Raw genomic sequence first — 27,220 nt, forward strand, 5'->3', positions numbered from 1 at the left:
ATATAACATTATAAAAATGATTTTTCTTTTTTTCAATTTATTTTTTTCTTTATTGGGATATAGTTGCTTTACAATGTTGTGTTAGTTTCTGCTATACAACAAAGTGAATCAGCTATATGTATACATATATCCCCTCCTTCTTGGACCTCCCTCACCCCTCCACCCCCCATCCGACCCATCTAGGTCACCACAGAGCACCGAGCTGAGCTCCCTGCGCTATAAGGGGGTTCCCACTAGCTATCTGTTTTACACATGGTAGTGTATATATGCCTCGAGGATGTATACAGCTACTTTCATGATTATTTAATGATCAGGATAAGACTGGTGCTCTCAAAACCTCCAATAAATCCACTTGATTCAATTCAGTGAATTAGCAAAATTAAGTCTTATCTCACTATCTGCTGTAAATCACACGTTTTACCTACCCAGCTGTAGAATTTTTATTTACTTGTGATTTTTAAAAAAATCCACAAAACAAAAACAAAACCCAAAAAATCTACAAAACAGTAAAAACATATTTCTGAGGGTAGCACTTTATTTAATTATTTCTTCTTTTAATTAAAGAGATATTTTGAGTTTGCATTGGTTCTGGAGGCAGACACTCTTGGTTTCAAATTCTGACTCTGAAATTTCTTAGCTGAGTAAACTTGGGTAAGAGCCCTGTGAGATACTTATTACCATCTTCATTTTACATAGTGGAAACTGAGGCTTAGTATGATTAAGTGGGACAGTATATGTGAAGCACTTTTAGCAGAGTGTGTGCCCATAAAAGGCATCCAGGAATTGGTAGCTACTATTAATAGGAGTAACAACAGCAACCGTCTACTGTATGCTATTGGCTTCTTTGTAAAGGAAATGAAATAGAAGACGGATGTGGCTAGTGTTTCATCAATTTACAGTTATAAATCTTTATCATATGTACACTTTTGGGTCCAACCAGTATCCTAGCTGAAATTTAGAACTGAGGAGAACTGATTTGTAACCACTTAGGACCCTCAATAATTTGCAAAGTAACCTGCCATTCTTGTAGTTTTCTATTACAAATTCTCAGTGTCCCACCTCTTCTGGCCATCTATTGCTGCATAACAAATTACCCCAAACTAAAAGGCTAAAATAACAACCATTTTATTATAGCTCACAATTTTGTGGATTAGGATTTCAGGCAGTGCTAAACTGGGCGATTTTTCTGCCCTATGTGGCATCCCCTAGGATCATTGGTTGGTATATAGCTGGTGTCTGGATCAATCTGGAGGGTCCAGGACGGTTGTGCTTCTATGCCTGGCTCTGATGCGGGTTGTTAGAAGGCTAGGTTCAGCTGGCTGCTTCTCCATCTCCACGTAATCTCAGGGCCTCCCCGTATGGTCTTCCCGTCAGTGTAGCTGGACTTCTTACATAGTGGTTCAAGGCTCCAAGAGTCTAAATTAAAAGCTGCCAGTTCTCTTAAAGACTGGGCCTGAAAATGCATGATGTCACTTCCACCATAGTCTGTTGAAATATTGGGCAAAAGTTTCAAAATTTGAACAAAACCAGAAATCCATAGATCCAGGAAGTTCAGCAAACTCCAAGCAGGTTAAAGACAAAGAAAATATCACCTAGGTACATAATTTTGAAAACCAAAGATAGAGAGAAAGCCTGAAAGGCAGCCAGAGATAAACGGACATGTTACCCATAGGAGAACAATGATGAGAATATGAGTGAACAATGGAGGCCAGAAGACATGGAAAGATACCTTCAAAGGGCCGAAACAAAAAACTGCCTTGCTAGAATTCTATACCCAGCAAAACTAATTTTTAAATATTAAGGTAAAATAAAGTTATCCTCAGATAAATGAAAGCTGAGAAAATTTGTTGCCAACAGAACCACACTAACATGCTAAAAGAAGTTCTTCAGGCTAAAGGGAATGATTGGATCTACAGGCAGGAATTAACACTGGAAATATTAAATATGGGAATATATATAAAAGACTAGTTTTTCTTTACTCAAATTCTTTAAAGGTTAACTAACTCTTTAAAAAAATAGCAATGTGGTGGGATTTATAACATATATAGAAATAAAATATATGACAAAACAGAACAAAAAATGGGAGAGAGTAAATGCAATTATAATTTCAAAAGGTTCTTACATGATATGGGGATTGGTATAATCGTTCTTGGTAGACTATGATAAGTGAAGGATGCATATTATAATCCCTTGAGTAACCACAAGAAAATATTACAAAGCACTAAAGAGCTAATAGGGGAGATAGAACAGAATACTAGAAAACAAAAACAAAAGCAAAAACAACCTGATTAATCCAAGAGAAAACAAAGGAGGAATAAAGGAACAAAGAACAGAGAAGAAAAATTGAAAACAAATTGGAAAATGGCAGGTTTAAATCATATCAATAATTACAGTAAATGTAATGGACTAAAAAAAGAGGGTAGGGATTATTAGATTAGACAGAAAAGCAAGGTCCAGTTATGTGATGTTTACATAAAATGCACTTTATATATAAATATATATGGTTATTGAACACCATTTTTTTCTGTAAAAAAATAGTAGCTACTTCAGAGTATTGTCACAAGGATTAAGTGAGTAAATATGTGTGTTGAGCATTCAGCATAGTGCTTGGGACATGGTAAATTCTCCATTAAGGACGCTAAACATATATGCATCTGTGTATGTTCACACATAATACTAAATGTTCTATCAATTGTAATTTTCATTAATTCAGACTGGCCTTCTACTTCAATTCATGATTTTAAAAGTGCATGTTTAGAATATATCTAATTGTTCCCCGTTTTTTGGTTTTGGTTTGATGGTGTGAGAAATTGGCACATAAAACACACTGCCTTGTGAAAACATTTATTATTATCATCACACATTTGCATTGTTCTCACAAATTTTAATAAGTTCTATAAAGCAAAAATAAAGGGTTCAATCATAGATTCAAGTGAAGGATTAATTTAGGTGGGATCAAGGGTATGTGTAAGTAATATTTAGGCTGAAAAAATAATCGGTAGTGTTAACCAGGTAAAGAGAGAGAGAAAGAACTTTCTGGACAGAGGCAAAAGGATGTGAAGGCCCTAAGGTGGAGAAGGTCTTGGACTATTCAAGGAACTAAAGAACACAGGTGTGCAGGAATGGAGCAAGATGAGGAGGCAGAGGTGAGCAGGGCCGGCTGAAGTCCTGGGCCTGGAAGTTTACGTTGAAGACTCTGGATTTATCCTAAGAGAAAAATCACTCTGGCTGTTGTGCAGAAATGAATTAGAGGAAGCCAAAACTGGGAAAACCAGTTAGGCTATGAAGTTATTGTAGTCCAAGCAAGAGATGATGGTGGCTTGGACAAGGGTGGTGGCAGCAGAGAGGAAGAGGATGACTTTTTTATATATTAGGGTAGTAGAATGGACAGGACATGGTGAAGGATTAGAAGTGGATGATGAGGAAAGAAGATATAGTGATCCCTTCAGGTGTCTGGGATTTTCAGTAAGGTGAATGGAGGCGCCATATACAGGCTCAGCAAGTGTCAGAGGAGTTACAGATTTCAGGAGGAGAGGTAGATTTCAGTTTGGGGTATTGAAGTAGTGAGAGAGATGTAACACATCTGAGGAGATGTCAAGTAGACCAATAGGTTAATGGCCCAATACTTAAAAAGTGAGGCCTGGACTAGATGTGTAAGTTTGAGACTTGTTGGATAACATCACATGGGGGAGAATGTGGAGTGAGAAGAGGACACAGGACTGGGCCATATGGAACCCCAACATTTAGAAGTGGGGAAGGAGAAGACACCAGCAAAGGAGAATGAGAAAGACTGACCAGCATGGTTGGAGGACAGCTGGGTGTGTGGTATCACAGAGGCCAGGGGAAGAGGGTTTGGATAAAAATAGAATAATCCACTATTTTGAATAGTGGATTATTGTGTATGTTTAGCTGTAAGATGCAATTACCACAGCTTTAGCACAGTGTTAAACATACCGTATTTATTAAATGAATGGGTAGCTTTGTATCTTTGGAAACCTAGCTGATGGTCACTAACAGAAACAATGTTTATGTTCTACCACCCCAATTCATATCAGGGAATAAAATCTAAACATGAATTGGGAAGCCATCTCAGAGGACAAATATTGAGCCTTGGCAGGAAAAGGTTGAAAAGGCATTGGAGAGATGATTAGAAGTGGGGATGATGAAGTGTGAGTTCTCCGTAGCCCTAATCAGTCTATTCACCAAATCACATGGTCAAAAAGGGGTAGAGAGAGGGCAGCTGAGGAAGGAAATATATTCACGAAACAGAATAACATTATGTTCTTTAACTGGTGATGTTCTCACTGAGGCATTTCAATAAGCACTGGCAACATGCAGTGACATTTGAAATCAGTACTCCTTAGTTTAGTACCTACCCTTGCAGCAAATCCAACATGGTGAAGAGCTATTTACTAAATAAATCAGAGGGCTTTAATTCTATATTCAGGAATCCCAGGAAATTTTGGCTGACAGTACTATGCGGTCTGTGGATTAAACAAATTTTTGATGTTTGGCACCCAAAGTCTTTATTTATCCTTCATGTTGACTAGCACCATTTGCAGATAATAATGTTGGATATATAGTAGGAAAATTTGAAGAATGCAAGATGCATTATTCTTACTAAGATATTAGGCTCTTAATACCTCATATATATAAGGAAAATATCTTTTTAAAAACCCATTTTCAAATTCATCCTTGTAGTCATCGTATTTAACAGTTTCCTTTGCTTTAGGAAGTTAACACTTTTGCTCAGAGAGGGAAAATGGATATTTATAAGAGAAATATTAACAACTATTTATGAATCTTTATGAGAAAAAGCCTGTAATAAACAAAACAGTTGCTTTTAAGAGATGCAGGATATATATAGAGCTTTATTACAAATCAGTTGCCTTGATTTTTTGGTGAGTGGGGCAGAGAAGCAAAATGGTATGATAAATGAACATTATATTTGGAGTCTGGAGATTTGGTTTTGAATTTTAACTGTTGTTCTTAATGACCTGAATTCTCAGTTTTCTTGGGTATTGTTCTACTTTCTTTGGTTTTAATTCACTGTTCCTTTATAAATTTATTGTGAAAGATATATAAATGAATTATTTTCAGCCTTTTCTCTAATATATACATTTTCTTCTGGGTATGACTTAAATTGCATCCTACAGGTTTTGATTTGTCATATTTTTATTGACAATTAGTTAAAATTGTTTTCCAGTACGTGTTGTGATTTCTTCTTTGATCCATGATTATTTAGAAGTGTACTACCTACTAGTCAGAGAATATGGTTGATTTTAATTTTTTGTAAGCTACTGAGATATTAATTTCTTATGAGTATTATTATTTACTTTTTTGGTATATATATGTTCTATCAGATAAAGCTATATTAAAACAAACTCCCACTATGATTGTGGATTTATCTATTTTATTTTTTTAGTTCTGTTACTTTCTGCTTTATATAGTTTGAAGCTATGCTCTTATAGACATTCAAGGTTAGAATCATTATATCTTTTTGGTACAGGGTATAGTAATCCTTTTATATCGTAGTAAAATTTCTTTTTATATATAGCAAGGCTTCATGCTTTATATATATTGGTATATTTATATCAATTTTCTCTTGGTTACTGTTTGCATGTTAATATTTTCATGCTTACATTTTCAATCTTTCTATATCTTTATATTTAAAGTATGTCTCTTATAAGCAGCATTTTTAAATTAACCTATTTGGCAATCTTTGTATTTTAATTGGAGTGTTTAGTTCTTTTATACACCTAATGTAAATATTGGTTATTTGGAGTTAAATCTACTATTTGTTCCAGAAGTTCTTTATTTCTTCTAATTTCTTGCCCTTTTTGTATTAATTTTTATTATTCCATTCCTCACTATTATTAGCTTGTTATTTATCCACTCTTTTACAGTTATTTTAGTTTTTGCCCTATGGATTAGAATATTTATTCGTTATTTGTAAAAGTCTAATATAAGTTAGTGCTTTTACCATTTCCCAGACAATTCAAAGAACTTAGAATGCATTAACACTATTTAAAACCCTCCCATCATTTGTTTGCTATTGTGTATTTGAATTCTATATATACAGGCAGTCCTTGCTTTGCATGGTTCCCATATGCATGAGGTTCAGTTACCATTATTTAGTTAAATTTAAATAATAACTGGTTCCAACCACATGGTTCAAGTTTGTTACCACAATATATTAACTATGAGTAATTGCATAATGTACAAACTTTGCTGCCAGCTCTTCAGTCCACACATCACTATGTAAATAACAGATGCACATCATGATAGGTGATCAATTACACTGCTCCCTTCAAAGTCATTGGTGACAGGTCACCGAGCATCTGTTATTCAGTTCATACACAAACAATAAGGTGTGCAGTTGTGTTGCCTCCATGACTCTCAGTGATAAACCCACACAACATTTTATGAAAGAGGATAATTGAAAGAGGTAATTGACCAACAAAGATGGAAGAAATAAAGAAACAAAGAAACAAAATGTGATAGTGCTGGAAATGAAATTTGAATAAATGTAAGTAGAGTCATAGAAACTGCTAACCATGGGAACGTCCATACTGCTACCATTTGAGAGACTCTAGACATTTAATAAGAGGAACTTAAGTGAAGGTGCATTATTGATATAAATGAGAAAAGTGGTTGTGAATAAAAGAATGAAGATGTCTCCAAAGAAATGATCTGGTAAAAAAAAGAATTCACATTAAAGGGGCTCAGAAATATTTTGACATTGAAAGAACAGAGGATAGATATCGGAAGCTGATCCAGACCTAGAAAAGAGTATAACAATTTGCCAAGACAGTGACGTGATACTCTCTTGTAAGTTATATATACAACAGAGAAAAATGTGTGTGCTATTCAAAGTACTCTTGATAAGCTTTTTAGAAATAAATAAAACATTTTACTTCTAAATGCTTCTAATGTTTAAAATTACAATGTGCTAAAAATATTAGTTTTATTATTTTTACTTTCCCCATGCATTTATAACCCAATAGTAAGAGAGATTTTAATGTTTTGACAAGAATTTTTGTCACAAAAAGTAATCTTTTTTTCATTGATTAAGATCGCTTTGCACAGTTTCAGCATGCAGTTTTATGATCCAACACTATCATGCAGAGCAAAGACTGCCTGTTTTTTAAACCCCATAAGATGTTTTGTTTTGTTTTGTACAGTCGAGGTTAATTTATATTTAGCTCTTTTTTTTGTTTGTTTTTTGTTTTTTGCTTTTCATTTCCTCCTGTACCTCTGTGCTATCAGGTAGGATTATTTTCCTTTTGCCTTAATAATTCCCTTTAGCAGTTTCTTTAATATGAGCCTAATGGTGATGAATTCTCTCAGCTTTTGTTTGCTTGAAATGTCTTTCTTTTGTCTTCAATTTCAAAGAATCTTCTTTTTAGGTTGGCAGATATTTGCTGTTGTTATTTTTGTGGTTCTCCTTTTTGCAGATATCTTACTTTTTGCTTTGTGGATTCCATCATTTCTGTTGAAAAGTCAGCTTTCAGTCATGTTGTTACTTCTTTGAAAGTATTATGTATTTTTTTCCTCTGGCTGCTTTTTATGATTTTCTCTTTCTTTGAGTTTTTAGCACTTTTACTATGATGTGCCTTGAAGTGGTTTTCTTTGTATTTATCCTTTAGGGGTTTGCAGTACTGCTTACATTTGTGACTTGATGTCTCATGAATTTTGGAAATTTTCTTTCAAATATCACTTCTTGCATTCTTTCTCTTCTTTTTCTTGGGATCCAATAATAGGTATGCTAGACTTTTTAGTGTGCCACATATTTCTTTTTCTCTCCATGCTTCAGATTGGATAAATTCTTCTGACCTAACTTCTAGGTTACTTACTCTCTTTTGACCTATGCATATCTGTTGTTAAACTCATGTATTTAGGTTTTATTTCAGTTATTGAATTTTTAAATTCTAGAGTTTCCATTTGATCCTTTCAAAAATATTTTCCAGTTCTATTCTAAAATTCTCTATCTTGGCAATTAAATTTTTGAATGTCTTGATCATAGTTATTTTAAAGTCTGTCTGATAACTCCAATATTTGAATCTCTTGTGGATCATTTTCTATTGTCTGTTTTCTTCTCTTGATTTTTGCCATAAATTCTTTATTTTTAATTTTTTTTTGTATGCTTGGTTATTTTTTACTGAAAGCTGAGCTTTAGTCTTTGTGAGGACTGATCTATTTCCCATTATACCATACTTCTGGGATGAAGCTCTTTTTGGCATCCCAGCTAAAATCCTTGGATGTTTACTAGGAACCATCTCCTTAGTAAGCCTTGAACTCCAGTTTTTATTTCCCTAGCTCTATGAGACTGCCTAAACCTCTGGGCAGCCTCTCAGCTGTTGTTTAAGTTTAGAAAATACTTCAAGAGGAAAGTAATCAAATGTTGTTTTGGGGATTTGCTTCTCTCCCCTTAGGTTCTTGCTGCCTTCATAACACTCAGATACCTTTAAACAGATTTTTTTCCAGCTCCTCTAGTTGTTTTCAAACCAATGGTTGATATAATAATGTCTGCTAGCCTACCGTAGCTGGAGACAACTTTCTGGGCCTCAGTATTCTTAACATATTATTGACCAGGGGATTTTTACAGAAACTAATGCCTGTGGCCGTAATACGTCTCTGGTCAAAAATGTGTTAAAGGCAGCATACTGTATTACATAAGGAAAGAAGATTTGAGTCACATATTTATGATGTAAAAACTCTGGCCCTATCCGTTAGTAACTCTGTGACCTAGGATAACGTATTTAGTCTCTCTACATTTATGTTTTTCTTAAATAAATAATACAAATGATAATCTCTACTTCACAGGGTTGTTTTTTGAAGGTTAAATAAATAAAGTACTTAAATGTTCAGCATAATGTTTAGATCATGCTAAGTATTCATAGATGATAAGTATTTTTGTTCTTCATCAAGAAAAGAGAGTTAATATTTCATAATACATGGCTGCTTAAAAGAATGTAATGTGATTATTTGTGTAAAACTTTTTATAGATTGCAAGGTACTACAGAAATAAAAACAGAATAATTATTTATGAAGTGTTTTGATCGGTTTTACGTGGGAGGCACTGCGCTAAATGCTTACATGCATTATGTCATTCAATATTTATACTAAGCATATTAAGTTGGAACTCTTATTACCATTATTTTACAAATGAGGAAACTGAGGTTAGGAAGGATTACATGACTTGTCCAAGGTTAGAAAATGAGATTGCTGTGTCCTAACCACTAGACCACCAGGGAACATCAAGGTTAGACAATGACAGGCAAAGAAAGCAGGGTTTTAACCCAACTCTGACCAACTCCAAAACCAGAGCTCTTAACTCCACTCCTGTTCTAATCTCACAAGGCTACATTTCTCTTTCCTAAGTGAGGAAAAAAAGTTAGTTTTTGCAGAAACTTGCACAGGCCCTGGAATCCAGTAGGTGGTCAGTAAATATTTATTGACTTACTGATATCCATGTCAATAAAATCTGTTGACACAGTAGTAATAGAAAGAAATGACAATTCAAAAAGAGGACTTCTAATTTTGTCTTTAACTTCCAGCCATGCAAGTCAGAATTAGGATGAATTAACGTAAACTGAGAGTGAGAACAAGTTAAGAATTGAATCATAAATGGAAATTCTGACCCATGTTCTAGAAACCAGTTGCTATTGCCACCTGGAGCCCCCAAATTATCAATTAAGAGTGGCTGTGGCTTGGATTTATGCTTCACTTTTCATTGTACTTACATGTGAGTCATTTTACTCAAATTGTAGAAGGAATGTGATTCCAGCCGCTGCAGAGTTGCATCTATTGACAAGTAGCTGAACATCACAAAAATATAAAACAAAGTAGAAAGTTAGTAGGGTTGTGAACTGCAAACATACTGTTAATTTTGATGTAACTTCTTTGTCAGGGGCTTCCCAGGTCATGCAACATGCACAACCCTCATGGTTTCTCCCTAATTATGTTAAAATTAGTTATTACTTTTTTTAGATCCTCTTTTATCTGAAAGTTTCCCAATTCATTGGACCTATTCATCCTTCTGGTTTCATTCAACAGATACTTCCTTTAGAAGCTTTCCCCAAATTTCCTGATTAGGTCAAGTTTCCCATAGTATATCCTCATGGCACCATGAACTTCTCCTTCCACTAATTATCACCATGAAGCTTTGCAAGTGCTTGGATGATATTTGATTGATGTTGTCTCATTAGACTGCGAGTTCTCTGAAATGGAGAACTGTGTGTTTCTGATGGACACTGAATTTTGAGTACCTTTCATATTGCTTGTCATGTAGTAGACTTCCAATAAATATGGATTAAGTGAATGACTGAGTGAATGAATGAACAGATGAATTACTCAAAATAGCAGAAAATGAAAGATGTTAGAAAAGAATTCACCAATAAATAAGAGGCATTTTTAATGGAGTACCTATTTGCATGAGGTCAGAGATGTAGTTACAAAGAAGATGAAGAAAAAGCCACATTTCTCTAGTGGAACATTCCATAGGGTGGTGACTATATATTCTCTCAAGACTTTTCTTCTTGATTTTGATGAGGCTGAAAACTCAATATTTATTTTGAACTTAGTAAGCGAAAGGCAACACAAATAAAATTTTAAGTACTAAAAAGGAGAAAAGAGAAACTTCTAAATACAATTTGTCAAGAATACATAAGGGGTGATGTTTCAAAAAGTCTCCTAAATTCCATCTTGTAATAAGAATGACTAATGCAGCCAAATTCAATGACTGCCTTTTATTGAGAGGCATTTCTATGACATTTGGGAAAATTAATGATTAACAGATGGTGTCCACCTGTGGCCGTAGCAGAGCTTCTCAACCCTGGCCATACAACTGAACTATTTGGGAGGATTTTAAAACATAAGATGTCCAAAACTCGGTCCAGGATAATTAATTCAGAGTATTTAAGGGATGGGGCAAACACTTTTATTTTTAAAAAGCTTCCCAGATGATTCTAATGTGCAGGCAGGGTTAAGAACCACTGGCCTATAGTTTGAATTGAATCTGCCAGTAAAATATTTTCATTAACACAATGTTTATAAGAGGAGTGCTGACTGTTCCATTTGAGTTTTTTTCTCATGGGTATTGTGTGTATTCTAAAGGTCCTGCGCTTTCTGTTTTGAATTATCTATTCTCTAAACAATTATCCTTTGATTTATCAGGTCTCCCAAGTCATTGCCACTTGTGGATAACATTACATAAATTATTTTGATCCAAATATCATATCTCTAACATAGAGGAAACCATTGAAGATGTTGAAAAGAATTAATTTATTGTGTAGAGATTGTGGGGATTTATAATGGATGAAGCTGAGCCATCTGAAGGACAAGATTAATTTTGAAGGCTGCAAACTTGTTGTCCTAACTTTGCATCATATCCACTGCTCCAAATTTTCTCCCGAATTTCTTAGTTTAGGAGGTGCAAAGCTTTCTTAAGGTTTTAGTCATTCAGCACACGTCATAATCACTGAAGTTCCAATTTCTCCAACTGAATGATACCTCCTTAGAAGACTCTTATAGCTCGGTTGCGAAGACACATATAGGAACCATTTATTCAGTGGGATAAAAGCAGTGATTCCCTACTTGCTTATCCCATTTTTATAATCAGGAAAAATCAGATCCCACCTCTTCCTCATATTTCTTCTTGGCATGCAAGTCTCATGTAATAACTAGAGTAACCATATCATTAATCATCCAAAATAGGATATTTTTGTGAGTTAATACAGGGTGCTATTAACAATTATGCTAGAATAATAGGTGGGAATTTGTACTGTTCCAGGGAAAGCTACCTGGTGATCTCTTGCCCCCTAGATGTGACACCTCCCTAACTATTATTTAGGTATGTGTGTATGCTTTCATTCAACAAATATCTATTGAACATTCACTATATGTCAGTAAATGAGCATTGACCACTCAGACCTGTTCCCTAGCTTCAAGGAACTCACAGTAGTGGGAGATACAGACAGGTAAATGGGATTAACATGTAGAGTGATAAATTCTCTGATGGGGTTCAGGGCACACTTAACCCAGACTGGAGAATCTAAACATAGTCTACCTGGAAGGGTCCTCATCAGGACCTTCAAATCTGCCTGGATGTCCTGAATATCTCAGTCAAACTTCCTTCTTTTATTGCCCATCATTTTATTTCAAACCTTCTCAAATTTCTAACTCTGCCCTTTCTACCCAAATATTAGTAGATAATCTTTTTAATAATTTGTAGAAAAGATGGAAACCTTGAGATGAGAATTCCTTGAATCCCCCTCTAATAAGCCTATTAATTTACCTGCACCTGCCCCATCTCTAACTACTATTTCTTGTTACAGTACAAAAGGTGCCCATCTTCCTGTAGAAGGTCAATCCCTCTATTTGGACCCCATTCCCTCCTGCCTCCTTAGGGACCTCATGTTCTTAAAATTGTTCTTTCTTCAGTTTTTTTTTTAAGCCTCTCCTTCTCTTTGATGCCTTTCCCTGTTCCCAGTTACTTCTACCTGTTTATGACTCTCAAGTCTTAATCTCTACCCAAATCTCTCCTGAGTGCCCCTACATACCCAGAATTTCCAGTTCTCCTTAGTCTACTTTGATTTTTTTTATCCTTTTTGCCATATCCATATTCCCTTCTGTATTAATATATTTATTTATTATGTTTTTGGTTCCTTGCCTATTTCTTTTCGTTCGAATGTGAACTCCACAGGGGCATGGCTCTTTGTCCATTTGTTCCCTGATGTATCCCTATCTCTTGGAAAAATGATCAAAATATACCAGGGACTGAATAAATATTTCTTGAATGAATTAATAAAAGAATTTTATCCTGATATCTATTAGACATAGCTGCTTGATGCCTCAAAGGCACCTCAAATGCCACAGGCCCCAAATTGAATTCCTAACTTACCCCCTGTCCCTCCACAGCAAATGCACAGAAAACTTCTCTACTTTGGCAAATGTGTTCATCAACCACACAGGTGTCCTAGTCAGAAATGTCGATGAAATTCTCCATCTCATTCCACCTTCAAAATCAACCAACTTTTAAGTTTGTCAGTTCTCCCTTATTTCTCAAACCTGGCCACTTTTTCTTTATCCCCACTCAGCCTTCACCATTCAACTTGCCATCCCCTCTCCCCAGGCACTGCATCAACCTCCTCACTAACTTCCTGTCTCCACTCTTGCTCCACTTCCACCCCTTTTCCACAGCACAGCCAGGGAATATTTCTAAAACATCTGATCTGTCACTTCCCTGCTTATAATCGTTCTGTGGCTTGGTCCTTAGGGAAGATTTCAAACTCCTTCCAATGATTCACAAGGCCCTGTACCCGCTTCCCTCCCAGTTTTGTTTTTCTCTACCGTCCACACTCCCAGCCTAAGCTCCAGCCTCAACAAACTTATTTTTAACTTCACTGACATCCCTTTTCTCTTCTGCTTGGAATTATCTTTCCATCTTTTGTTTTTTGGCCAGATAATACACATTGCAAATTAGGCACCATTTCCTCCAGGAAGCCTTCCCTGACCCCACCCCATATCCAGGTAACAGACCTCTCATATGAGTTCCCAGGTCACTCTAGAACTGACCCCATCATGGTACTTATCACTCTCTTAGGAAGGAAACTGGAGGCTCCATAAGTATTGTCTACTGTTGCATATGACACATCTAGCAAAGCACAAGGCACAAAGTAGGGCTCAGTAAATATTCATTGAATGAATGAATGAATGAATATAGCCAAGTAGAGACACCAAATAGGCAATTGTATAGGGGAGATCAGGGAAAAGGAAGAGCTAAAGGGGAATTTGAGGCTTTTAGCTTTCAGACCACTAAATGGTGCTGCTGTTAAAAGAAGGAGTAGAGAGGGAACAGTTTAGGAGGAAGATGATGAGTTTATTTTGGATATGTTGTTTGAAGTGCCTGTGGGACATCAAGGTGACACTATTTGGAAGGAAGTTTGTAATACAGGCCTGAACTGCAGGAACAAGTCAGGGCTAGAGATACTCATTTAGGAATTAGTTGTATTAGGTAATAGTGAAGCCAAAGGAATGGGAGTTTTCATTCAAGGTGTGGAGGGTATAAAGGAATTAGGACAAAATAAACAAAGACCTGGTATGTAAGTAACTGAATGAAATGAAATGAAATGAAATGAAATAGGAATCCAGGAAAGGAAACTGAGGAAGAGTAGCCAGGGTAAGATGTTAAAAAGAGGGAGAGAACAACATCAGGGAAACCAAAGGAGGCAAGAATTTGAAAAAGGAAGGGCTGGTAGAAAAAGAAAAAAACTGCAGAGATGTTCAGCTGGGATGGTTTCTCAGTCTCAGCACGATTGACATTTTTGGACTAGATAATGCTTGTTGGAGGTGGGGGGCATCCTATGCCTTGTAGGTTGTTGAGCAGATCCTTCACCTTTACCCCTTAGATGACAGTAGCACCCTTCTCTCCAGTTGTGACAACCAAAAACGTCAAATGTCCCTGACATGACACAATGGACACTCAATAAATGGTCATGAAATGAATAAATTTAGCCAGAGACCACACAGGCTGGTGGTATTGTCATTGGTAGGCCTGGATTATCTGCATTGCTTGTCAGAATCAACTAAATGAAATAAAGACCAGGCTCATTTCAGACACAGATATACTCTTTGTCAATGCAACATGGAACCCCCTTTTCTCCTCACTCTTGAGTGTATAGCAATTCAGTTTTCTACGATTTTAAATTTTCAAATTAATTTTAGTTCTTTTTTAAAGTGAGAAGTCTGAAATCACTGGCTACATTTATGACAAAATGTAAACATTTGTACTAGTGGTGAAAAGAGAATCAAGAATTGGTAACTAGGATAGATAGATTAGAAATAGATATATAGATCTGTTTATGGGAGAGATTCCTGGCTAAGGTGTTGTCACATCTCAAAATATATTGAAATACATCAAGAATTATTAAATTCTTAAGGCCAAAGGAATTTAAATTTACTTTAGGTTTAAAAAATCATTTAGGAATTAGGGAGTAAAGATGTAGCAAAATCAAATAAACATCTTGTACATAAACTTCATATATATTAGAAATGTAGATGTTATTGACTTATGCAAGTGTGGTATATAACAAGTATTTTTCTTGATAGAACACATTTAGAAAATAACATGTCACAATTGCAAACTTCTCTTTATATTAAAAAAAATTGACTTACATCCTGGAAATATTGGGCAGATTTGAAAATGCATGACTGGGAATGGTTTTCAGATGAGTCTCTATAAACTTCCTATGAAAATAACAGTTACACAATTAGAGTTTAAATCATTAGACTTTTCTAGTAACCCACCTTAATTATACAGAATACATTATTAGAAACATGACAATCCTTACAATGTATATTTTATCATACATAAGCAAGAAAACAATTTTTCCCCCAACAAAACAAGAATTGAGAGTGAGAATCAAATGCAGACAATAAACCTTCAAACTTTGCCTTTGAATTATCAGTGAACTAGTATGCCTTGTGTAACATCGTATTTAATTTGTTAATGGAAAGGCAACATAATATATTCATAAGTTTATTAGGACTACTGAATTCATTGTCAATGGAAATATCTTGAAATGCCACCAGAGTATGTATTAAGAGGATTAAATGCATTTGATATATCTTAAAGATTAAAAATAGTGGTATGATTATAATCTTTTTGCCCAAGCAAAGGTCTCTTCAACCATTACCTTGATCTTATCATCAACTTGCTGCAATTTGGAAATAAATGACTGACAAGGAGCTAATTCTTCTCAGGATCATGACGTCTTTGTTGCATATGCAACCAAAAGGTTGTGTCTTTTCTTCCAGTTTGCTTTTTTGATACTTTTCAGAAGGCTGAGAGTGGTTTCCTTACACAATGAGACCTCTTTATGCACTCCAGTATGTCTCTCCACCTTGATCCTCCATTTTTTATTGCCTTTCTTTGTTATAGCAACTGCTTGAATAGAATTCTGTATGGAAAAAGGTGTACCTACTGTTCTAGCTGGCTTTGCAAAAAGCCAATGCCTCACCATGCTTATCCTCTTCTCCGTGGGTCTGTTTTTGCCATTTAAATGTTGGTAATTACACATTGTTCATTTACTACCTTTTTAAAAGACATCATACTGAGATTGTGTATTTTTCCTTCTAGGCTGCAGGGTTTTTTCTCAGTAATCTATTTCCTTGATCTATGTACTCTTTGAACTACTAATTTTTGCAGTGATTGAAATACATTTAGAATTTCTGGTTTCTGGTTCTGCATGTCTGGAGCCTGGAAGTCACCCCTCCCTCCTAACAGTAAGCAAAAAGTGGAACAGACTGAAAAATCAACAACTCTTCTTGGATCTGTGGGACAGGGGAAGACATAGGGCAAACCACTGTCCCCAGGACTGGAGAGACAGACAGGTAAATACAAGGAGTCCCTACTTCCCAGAGCAGAGACTCATGAGCAAAAACTATAAGGAGGAACCAGTGCCAGGGTAGGGTAGGAAAACCTGAGCTGTGATTGACCAATTGCCAGAGATGCAGTGCAGACAACTCTGAGAGTTGGAAATTCTAGGAGGACCTAGTCACAGGCGGACCTCCACAATTTTGTGAGATTTACCTCCAGGAGTTCCACAAGGTTCTAAGAGTAAACACTAGGGAAAAATCCCTTTGTGCTTCTGTCAAAGGGAGGGGAAAAGGAACCGTCTGGAAATACAGTTGACCCTTTAACAATGGAGGGGTTGATTAGGGGCACCAACACCCACACAGTCGGAAATCCACGTATAACTTTATAGTTGGCCTTCAGTATCTGCAGTTCTGCACCTGCAGATTCAACCAACCACTGCTGGATCAAGTAGTATTGTAGTATTTACTACTGAAGAAAATCCATGGATGAGTGGACCCACGCAGTTCAAAGTCATGTTGTTCAAGGGCCAACTGTACCTCAGAGCACTCTGTTCTTTTTAACAAGGCCTGCCCTTGGGGGAAACTGGTTATCCAGACCCTGTGGAAGGGAATACACAACTCCAGCTCCCTCTAGCCGTTCTGTCCCACCTAGGGGGAGAGAAAAAACTGAGAAACACTGGTGAAGTTCACAGTCCAGAGGCATAGGCTCACTAAAAGCCCTAATCACAGGAATACAGAACACTTCCCCTCCCCTGACATCTTATCACCACGTTACTAAGACCTGTGTATAGCCATTCCTTTTACCCAGTACATCATGTCTGTCTATCAAGAAATACATCTGTAACTTGCCTAATCAGAGCCTCAGTAAAACCAAATTAATTTATAAAAGGGGGCAGAGGGAGGCGACGTGAATGACAGAAGGGTAGATTGTCAGCCCTTTGCAACACTGGTGATTCAGCGTAAAGTGCAATATGCCTTCATATGATTCCAGAAATTCAGGTCCAATAGATTACCTGTACTCCCTCACAGGTCTCCCACTTACATGCCCTTAATTGGATTGATTAAAAGCCTGTTGGTCCAGATCCAAATTTCTGAAGTTAAAAAGAAATGAGAATAACAAGTCGTTGGGACTAAAATCTCCTAGTAAAATTGGGCCATGCCTAAGAAAAACAAAGGATAAGGTACACACCTGCTGGGTACCACCCGAAGAGACTTACTTAAGCTCACAGATAGTCTTACTTATAGAGCATGTCCTAAGGCATGGATATTGAGGGCATACTTATCTAAGATTTTGCACACTGCTTGTAGGTAATGCGGACTTAATTTGTAACTTTCATTGGCTAAAAATTTGGGGATTTATTCTGTCTTCAAAAGTAAAGAACCTATACTTAATTTAAAAGAAAATTAGAGTAACAATGGTTTCCGAGAAGTTTGACTTGGAACAGAAATAGCATCTAAATGCAGTTTAATAGCCTTTGGTTAAAGTTTCAAATAATGTTTATATCGTTTTCCAATATATGAATTTCTGAAATTTGTAATACATGTTTCTTGGATTTTCTCTCTCTCTTTCACACACATAAACACATACACACTTCAAGTCAGAACAAAGATCTTTTTCCTACTACTGAGTTAGTTGTAGCTGATGGAGTTCTGGACACACTATCCCAAAACATATTGTGTTGGCATACTGAATACTTTAAGCTGGAGGAATCTGAGAAGCAGAGGTGTAGGAAGGATTCTCTGACTCCCCTTCACACTCTGAAGCAAGCCCTAAGACCCTCATGTGAGAGGTGCCCTCCCCGGAGGAAAGGGGCAGCCTTATCACGGAAGACAGAGGGATGCTGAGGGGATTCTGAATGAACAGACCTTGCAAGTTTCCCCTAGTTTACTATTCTCAGCTCATACCCCTTTGTCCTATCACATTTTCCCACCACTTTCCTATCTTCATCAAACCTAGCATAAGAATGCTCAAGTTTAATCACTTCTTCAAGTCTTCATTTCTTCATAAAGGCTCCCATGTCATGTAAAACTTGCATTAAATATATTTGTATGCTTTTCTCTTGCCACTCTGTGTTTGGTTACAAAGCCCTAGCTGAGAACCTAGAAGAGTAGAAGGGAAATATTTTCTTTTCCTCACCTACACGCAGAATGTGTTTTAAAAGACAAACATTTTTGAAATGCTAACATTTTGCTTGATTGCACAAACAAGATATTCTTCTCAGCCAGATTTCTCATCAAAGAAAGCCACCCATATAAATGCACTGATAAGAATTACGTATCTCAGTACAGCTGTCTTACTAATGATACGATATGCACAATAAGTCCTAAGCAATAAGTCCTAGCCTAAGATGAAAATGAATGATCTATTTATTGAATGAACTTAGTTAATAACATGATGATTATAATGCAGAAGACTGGTTTCAATAATGTTAAATGAATGAACTATCAGAATGGCCGCTGATCATATAAATTGCCAAATTCAATTTAGCAGCTTGTACAATTTACCTGGATATAATCATAGTAGTGTGTACATAATCTGTAAAAATAAACTCATTAATGAGTTAAAAACATATTTTTTTACTTTGGGTATAAATTGTCTTGGTTGCCACTCTAAAGTTCACCACATATCCTCTACTTTCTTCCCCAGCTTTTAAAATGTTATTATTCTGATTTACACAAAAATATGTAGGAAAAGTTTTCTCTCAAAGCATCTATCTCCCTTCTAATAAAGAGCAGATATCATTGGCTAGGACATGACATCTAGCTAATTAAATAGTGAAGATACCGTATTTATTTATAGAACCTTTGTTCCATTTTTCCCCACTAGTCTTACTATGAGGCTCCTGGAGAATAAGTTATTGTAATATATGGATGCCTTTCTGACCTCTAGCTGACCCCAGATGCATGAGCCTTAACCCTTAAGGAGGTTTGGTGGTGGTTTTGTTAGGCAGTAATTTTGTAACTAGAGCTAACTGATACGTGTTTATCATCAACTTCTTTCTCTTTTTTGTCCCCTCACCTAGGGACATACAGTTGGATGTTCTTTCCATTGTCTATATTTTCAAAAGCAGAACTTTATTCAAAGAATCTTGCGACATTGTGATTACTGCTTTAAAAACAGATGGGAGAGGAAAGAAAGCAAATGATTGTAATTATTTGGCCAAAATATTTTATTTTACTTTCAGAATACATTTTGAATATTTTTAGAAGAGAAAAATACATATCTAAGAGTATATTCTTTTGATAAAAACATTAGAAAAGCTTCAAGGTGTTACACTATTATCCAAAGGATTAGCAGCAAAATAGTGTTTATTTCATATGAAAATACACCAGGTACAGAAGAGACTCTGCTTTTTTTTGATGGTTCAAAATAAGAAGGCAATGATTATTCTCTCTAAAATAGAATGAAAAAACTCAGAAGGCTTACTTTATACAAATAGTATCAGTATTTACTATTAATGACTAAGGCATCCCATATAACTCATTGGGGAAAAAAGTTTACAGCTATAGTTTTGTATCCTAAGTGGACTATGTACATTTAATAGTTAAACAGGTTGGCTTTAAGATATGGAAATTACAAGAGAGAATAAATATTTAAGCTGATGATGTAATTTAATTTGTTTTTCTAAGACTTATTTAACCAAGAAGTATCAGTGAGAATATGACTTAGAGTCAAATGTTTCCTTTGGGTTTTGAGGAGGCAAGATTTATATTTCTCAAATATCTGCATTTGGAAGCTGCAGTGCAGAAATAGAAATGCATGTGAAATGCCACTGATTGACTTACAGATTTTGCTGAATAGGATCCAGTTTTAAGTACCGTCTTCTTTGTTCTTGCAGTAGTGATGGGAGAGGGAAATCTGATTAATGGGTAGTTCTCTATGTTCCAACAAGAACAGTTTGCACAATTAAATTTTTCACAGTAATCTTGCATGATAGTAGGCTCATTTCACTGAAATTTTATCAACACGTAAATCCAATCAACATTCCAGCATCTTGTATTTTACAAGGTTTCTGGACTCATAATACATAGTCTGTGTGTTGGTGTGTACATGTGGGTGAGGTTTTAATTAATCAATGCTTCAGGTTTCCCATTACAGCCTTTACTTGATAAAAAATGTGAAGTATGAGCAGATGAGCCAGACTGAATCTCATGAGTTGAGAATCCCTGCTGATCTTCTTTGCCATGGCTGAGCTTGTGTGGTCCAGAAACACCAAACTTTCCACTTGCGTGTCACATTTTTGGTCTCTTGGCGATCAGGCTGAGAATATTTTATTTTTTTATAAATTTATTTATTTTTTACTTTTGGCTGCATTGGGTCCTCATTCCTATGCACGGGCTTTCTCTAGTTGCGGTGAGCGTGGGCCACTCTTCGTTGCAGTGTGCGGGCTTCTCATTGCAGTGGCTTCTCTTGTTGTGGAGCACGGGATCTAGCCGAGCGCAGGCTTCAGTAGTTGCAGCACGCGGGCTCAGTAGTTGTAGCTCGCGGGCTCTAGAGCGCAGGCTCAGTAGTTGTGGCGTACGGGCTTAGCTGCTCCGCGGCATGTGGGATCTTCCTGGACCAGGGCTCGAACCCGTGTCTCCTGCGTTGGCAGGTAGATTCTTAGCCACTGTGCCACCAGGGAAGCCCAGGCTGAGAATATTTTGTGATTCTGCACCAAGCTTGTTTGTTTAATACTGTCATCTGCATTTCTTTCTGGTTTTTTTTTTTTTTTGGCCGTGCTGTGCGGCTTGCGGGGGGGGTCTTAGTTCTCCAGCAAAGGATTGAACCCAGGCCCTGGCAGAGAAAGCATGGCGTCCTAACCGCTGGACCGCCAGGGAATTCCCTCATCATCTGCATTTCAAGGGCTCCTTTTTATTTATTTTTTTAATTAAAAAAAAATTTAGGAGAAAGAGTATTTTTTATTCAGAATTACATTAATTCTATTTTTAACAGCTTTGTGGAGGTTAATTGACATACAAAAAACTATACATAATTAATGTATACAATTTGATGAGTTTGGCCATATGCATCCATATGGATTTCATGCACCCATGAAACCACAACAATAAAGGTAATAGACATATCTATCACCTCCAAAAGTTTCCTGTGTCCCCTTTTTTTTGTTTGTTTTTTCTTGGTTTTCATGTGTGTGTTAAGAACATTTAACATGAGATCTACCTGCTAAACAAATCTTTAGTGAACAATACATTATTGTTAACTATAGGCACTGTGTTGACTAGCAGATCTGTAAAAGCTCCTTTTTATTAAATACCTGTGTCAATCAACTGATAATTCATTTAGATGTGCCAAGTGTGACCATAAAAAGTACTGGACATTGTTGCTTTTGTTATGGTCATCCATGTCCAATGCTTGGTGTCAGTCTAACTCTTGTAAAAATAAAATACAGTGTGTGTGTGTGAAAAAAAAAAAAGTACTAGAAAGTACTGGCAGTAGAAGAAGAGAGAATTGGTGCAAATAATCCAGATACTTATATATTGTGAAGTTGTACACTATAAACTGGTCAATATTAAATATGATGTTTATCATTTGCCCATTGTTTCTACTTTGCTGAGAAAAAAATTCTCATTGGTGAATTTGTTTTACCATTGTGCAAATTTTTTTTTTTTTTCTAACTCTGTGGTGAGCTGTGAGAGAGTGCAGCAAGCACAGGGATTAAAATCAGGGATGTAGACCCAGAAGAATCACGCAGTCAAATAGTTGGGACTCTTTACACATAGGCCGTATGTTTAAGTATGAACAAATTTTAATCTGTACTAAGTTGTGTTTTCTGTTTTTGGTGGTAGGGTGGGATTTCAGTCAGTGCTGCTGCTGAATTATTTACAAACAGTACAAAAATACTAGGTGATGCCTGCAACACAAGGTGTGAAAGTACAACACCCAGATTCCAGAGGCGCCTATGAGTCATCATTTTGGGACAGACAGTTTCCGTTTGGGCTTTAATTTTTGTGATCCGAGACTTAGAAGCCCAAGCAATGGCCTGACAGATCTGGCTTATGGAAATTGTCCAGCTTACATCATCTGGGAGAGAGTTTTCTATTTATGATGCTTGGTTTCCAGATTTTAAAATACATATTTAATTTGGTTTTATTTCATTTGGGATACTTATTGTATTGAAATTTTTTCACATGTATAATTTGTGTCCAGTAAGATGCACAAATCTTAAATGTCTACTTAGATACTTAAGGGTATACCAGTGTGTCAACGAAAAAACTAATCAATAGTCAGTCTAAGAATGAAATGGAAATTTTTATTTGAGCCAATCTAAGGATTATAACCCAGGACACAGTCTCTCAGAGAGCTTTGAGAACTGCTCTGAAGAGGTAAAGGGGAAGGCCAGTATACATTGGATTTTGGTGAATGGGGTATATACAATCAAACACACATCCCAGCAGAAATTTGCTGCTAGTCACAAGGAACAGACATCTTAGTTAATGGTTTAGTGCTTTTCTAAGTATGGGAAGATGCAAGAATCCAGGTTTATAAAAAATTTCCCCTGGGCTTCCCTGGTGGCGCAGTGGTTGAGAATCTGCCTGCCAATGCAGGGGACACGGGTTCGAGCCCTGGTCTGGGAGGATCCCACATGCCGCGGAGCGACTAGGCCCGTGAGCCACAACTGCTGAGCCTGCGCGTCTGGAGCCTGTGCTCCGCAACAAGAGAGGCTGCGATAGTGAGAGGCCTGCACACCGTGATGAAGAGTGGCCCCCACTTGCTGCAACTAGAGAAAGCCCTCGCACAGAAACGAAGACCCAAGACAGCCATAAATAAATAAATAAATAAATAAATAAAATTTAAAAAATAAAATAAAATAAAAATAAAGCAAATAATTAAAAAAAAAATTTCCCCTGAAAATATCTATCTGAGGGTCTGTTCTGCCAGTTTTCCCAAAGCACAGAGTGCCTCATCCTGATTGTTGCCATGAATTCCTTTCAAGGTGTACTGCAGGTCAGCGACGGCAGTGGCTAATGTGTAGACCTGGATAGTGGACAACGTTCTTTATTTTATAATCCCTTCCCTTTCGGTCTTAATTTCAACTAAGGTTTGGGAGGCATTTCATGAGCAATTTGTCCCATGGTGCTAGGAATGCTCATCCCCAGGTCAGGTGAGGATTTCGTTGATAGGCCATTCAGTGTGCTGTTACTGAAGTAGGCCCTGTTAACAGTAGCCAAAATCCTCTGGACCACCTGTCTTACTAGTCTGTCATGGTCCAGGAAATGGTTCCCCCTTGTTGCTTCTTCTCATAATTAGAGTTACACTGTTACAACAATTGATCTTATAGAATTATAAATTTGATCAATTAGGTTTCAAGGCGCCTAATCATCATTAATTTTATCTGAGTCTCAGTCACACATTTGGTAATATAAGAAACAATAATCTTGTACAATTAGGCAGAATACAAGTAATATGACTAGTAATATTAGTAGGTCATCAGTTAAGTATTTAAGCTAAGAACTTCCACTGGGTGTGGGTCAGTATCTCCCCAGGTCGTGTGAATAGTCTGTTCCATACCAATCGCTATCTTTAAGGGAAATGATACACTGGCATTGTACATACAGTTCACCAGAGATGTCTGCACATACAGCGGAGTAGTGAGTCATTGTGACTCCTTCTAGGATTGAGAAAGGAATGTTTTCTTCCAAGGAGTTACATGGCTGGCGCCAGAAGGAGGAAATTGATCTTTAGGGTTGAGCAGTTATTTCTGCTGTTGGGAGGTCTGGTTAACATAATGCAGACACACAATGTGCACTAGAGGGGAGGGAGGAGGCCAAAGGGCAGAGAAAAATTTTATGTTTAAATTTTTCTTGTCTTGCCTTAAAATATGAATTTTTATTTCATCCAGTATAGGTAAGTATACTTATACTTTACATATATGAACACATATATCCATGTGACAAGGACCTGGATCAAAATATAGAATATCTCCATCATCTGAGAAAGTTCCCTTGTGCCCCTTTCCAATCAGTAACTCTGTCCCTCTCAGAAGATAAAAACAGATTGCTCTCTTTGTTAACTTCACATAAATGTAATCATACATTAGCCACCCTTTTCTGTCTGGCTTCTTTTGTTCAACATAATGGTTTTGAGATTCATCCATGTTGTTGCATGTATCAGTCGTTCTTTCTTATTGCTAACTATGAATATACATCATTTATTTATTCATTCTCTAATTGATATTTTTCCAATTGGGGCTATTATGATTAAAGCTTCTATGAACATCCGTGTGCAAACTTTTTATGGGCATATACAATCATTGCTCTTAGGTAAATATCTAGGAGTGGGATTTATGAATCACAGGTAAATATATACTTAATTATAACAAAAACTGCTGGTTTCCAAAGTGACTGTACCATGTTCCCTCTTACCAGTGATGGATGGGAGTTCCAGTTAACTCCGCATCCTCACCAACACCTGGTATTATCTGTCTTTTAAATTTTAGCCAGACTGGTAGATGTGTATGTAAATACCAATCTTGATTGGTATTTTTAACTGCTAAAGGATTTGGAGATATGCACAGTCATGTAAAAAAGTATATTTGTAAACCCAAGTGTGAAGGTTAATTTTGTGTGTCAACTTGACAGGGCCATAGAGTGCCCAGATATTTGGTTAAACATTATTCTGGTTGTGTCTGTGAGGGTATTTCTGGATGAGGTAAACATTTGAATGCGTAGGCTGAGTAAAGTAGATTTCCCTCCCCAGTGTAGATGGACCTCATCCAATTCATTGAGGGCTTGAATAGAAAAAAAAAAAGGCTGTATAAGAGAGAAAATTCTTTCTCTCTGCCTGCCTATCTTCCAGCTGGGACATTGGTCTTTTCCTGCCTTTGGACTCGGACTTAACTGGAACTTACATAGAGTCTCTCCTGATTCTCAGGTCTTTGGACTCAGACTGGAAATATACTGTCAGCTCTCCTGTGTTTCCAGCTTTCCAACCGCAGGTCTTGGACTTCTCAGCCTCTATTACCATGTGAGCCAATGCCTTATTGTAAAAAATCCTTCTCTCTCTGCCTATGTCTCTGTACATAGAATATATATGTATGTATTCTGTTTCTTTGGAGAATCCAGACTAGTACAACAAGGATGTAAATTGAAAATGATAAATATCTACATAGCTCTGAGCCAGGCACTATGAAAGTACATTACATTTATTACTTCATCATCATAACAGCCATGTGAGTTAGGTAATATTATTATCCCCATTTTACAGATGATGATCTGAGATACAGGAAGGTTAAATAACTTGCTAAAAGCCACACAGCTGTTCAGTAGGAGAGCAGGGTTTTAATCACAGGCAAAAAGACATCAGATTCTTCAGTATACAGTACTGCTGTTCTGCAAAGTATGAAATGTAGATGATAATAATAATGCCTACCTCATAGGGTTGCCATGAAGATTTAACAAATTATTGTTAGAAGCACCTAGAATAATGTCTGGCACATAGTGGTTGCACACTAGATGAGTTTTTTTTTTTTTTAAAGAAACAAAAACATACAAATCTGTTTGCCAGTTTATTAATCGATGATGAGAAATACAACTGTCACATGGACCAGAGTAGTCATGATGCCAAGCCCATGTTTCCTTGTGGGCAGACTATTGTAGGGAACCAAGACAGATTCAGAAGATTGCTTGAAGAGCATGAAATCCATCAAAAGAAGGAGATGAACTCATTTTTTTAATGCTCTCAGGCTAAGAGAGCCTAATATCACCACTTCTTACAAGGAATGACCTTGCCTGTGGGATCACAGCACTTTGCGTTCACTGGTTTAAGTTTCATTTGTCTTGGACATTGACTAGACAGGAATTTCCACAATTATCATGTGTGACTCCACTTTCTCTCTGCGTTTATGGCTGATCAGTTCTCTGCCAGATGGATATTTTCTTCAACTAGATTGCATGAGGTCGTTCTATTTCCTTTAAGAGATTTTATATATCTCTATTATGATCCATTATGTGTTACTTTAAAAATTTCCTCTATTTCATTTGTTTCTAATTTACTAGGGAGCATTACAGTGCAGCCTCAATATTATTGGGAATATTTTATTATAGAGCCTTGGACTACTGTTTACTTTGTGTGGTAGTCTTACCTGGTATGTAAATAAAAGAAAAAATGTAAACGGTTCCCTTTAACACTCTTCCCCAACCCTCATGGAGCATTTTAGGCTTTGACGAGCACTGTTTAAAACCTATATATTTGTCTAAACCTTGTTATTTTATGGATGAATAATATGAGGAAAAGTTGAGTGACTTAAGTTCATATAATAAAGTAATAGCAGTCCTGCAAGCCTTCCACTATAAAGTGTACATACATATGGTGTTCTGAAACTACATAACCATAGGTACTTTCCTTTGTTGTGAAGGTGTGACCCAGAGGCACTTCAGGAATCAACACATATTTAGTACTACACATATGCTGAGTGCTTACCATGTTCCAGGCACCATGCACGGTGCGGGGAACGCGATGATAAACAACTCAGATGGACATCCTGCCTTCAGGAAGCTGAGACCAGTGGAGGAGCTAGACATTAAAAAAGCTATTTAATACAGTTAACTTACTATATTATTATCATTGTGTTAATGCTATGAAGGAAGAGCCCAGATCTGTGCAAGTGCATAAGGAGTCTTCTCCAAAGAACTGATTTAAGCTGAAACCTGAAGGCTATAATTTATAACAGAATCTGAAGGATTAAAAGTGTCAGTGAAAGAAGCAGGGTGATGGACTGGGAGTCAAGGCATTTTGAACCTTAACCAAAGAAGGGTGATAATATTATCCAGTCTTCTCACTTAGTTATTATGAGGAGAAATGAAAAGTGAATTATATATCGCACAATACTGAATGAATGTC

The 27,220-nt window shown here is 36.6% G+C and overlaps 1 protein-coding gene across 1 annotated transcript in view; it reads right to left on the reverse strand.

Annotated features, from left to right (window-relative positions):
- TSHR (thyroid stimulating hormone receptor) overlaps window positions 1-27,220 on the reverse strand; it is a 160,018-nt gene that overhangs the window by 56,312 nt on the left and 76,486 nt on the right. Inside the window, exons 3-4 of the mRNA XM_082384782.1 lie at window positions 15,178-15,249; window positions 9,747-9,821 (exon numbers count right to left, since the gene is read on the reverse strand). Of these exons, the coding sequence (XP_082240908.1) occupies window positions 9,747-9,821; window positions 15,178-15,249 (147 nt within the window). The remainder of the gene's footprint in view (window positions 1-9,746; window positions 9,822-15,177; window positions 15,250-27,220) is intronic.

The sequence above is a fragment of the Balaenoptera borealis genome (genome assembly GCF_965194805.1).
Source record: "Balaenoptera borealis genome assembly, chromosome: 3".
NCBI classification, from domain to species: domain Eukaryota; kingdom Metazoa; phylum Chordata; class Mammalia; order Artiodactyla; family Balaenopteridae; genus Balaenoptera; species Balaenoptera borealis.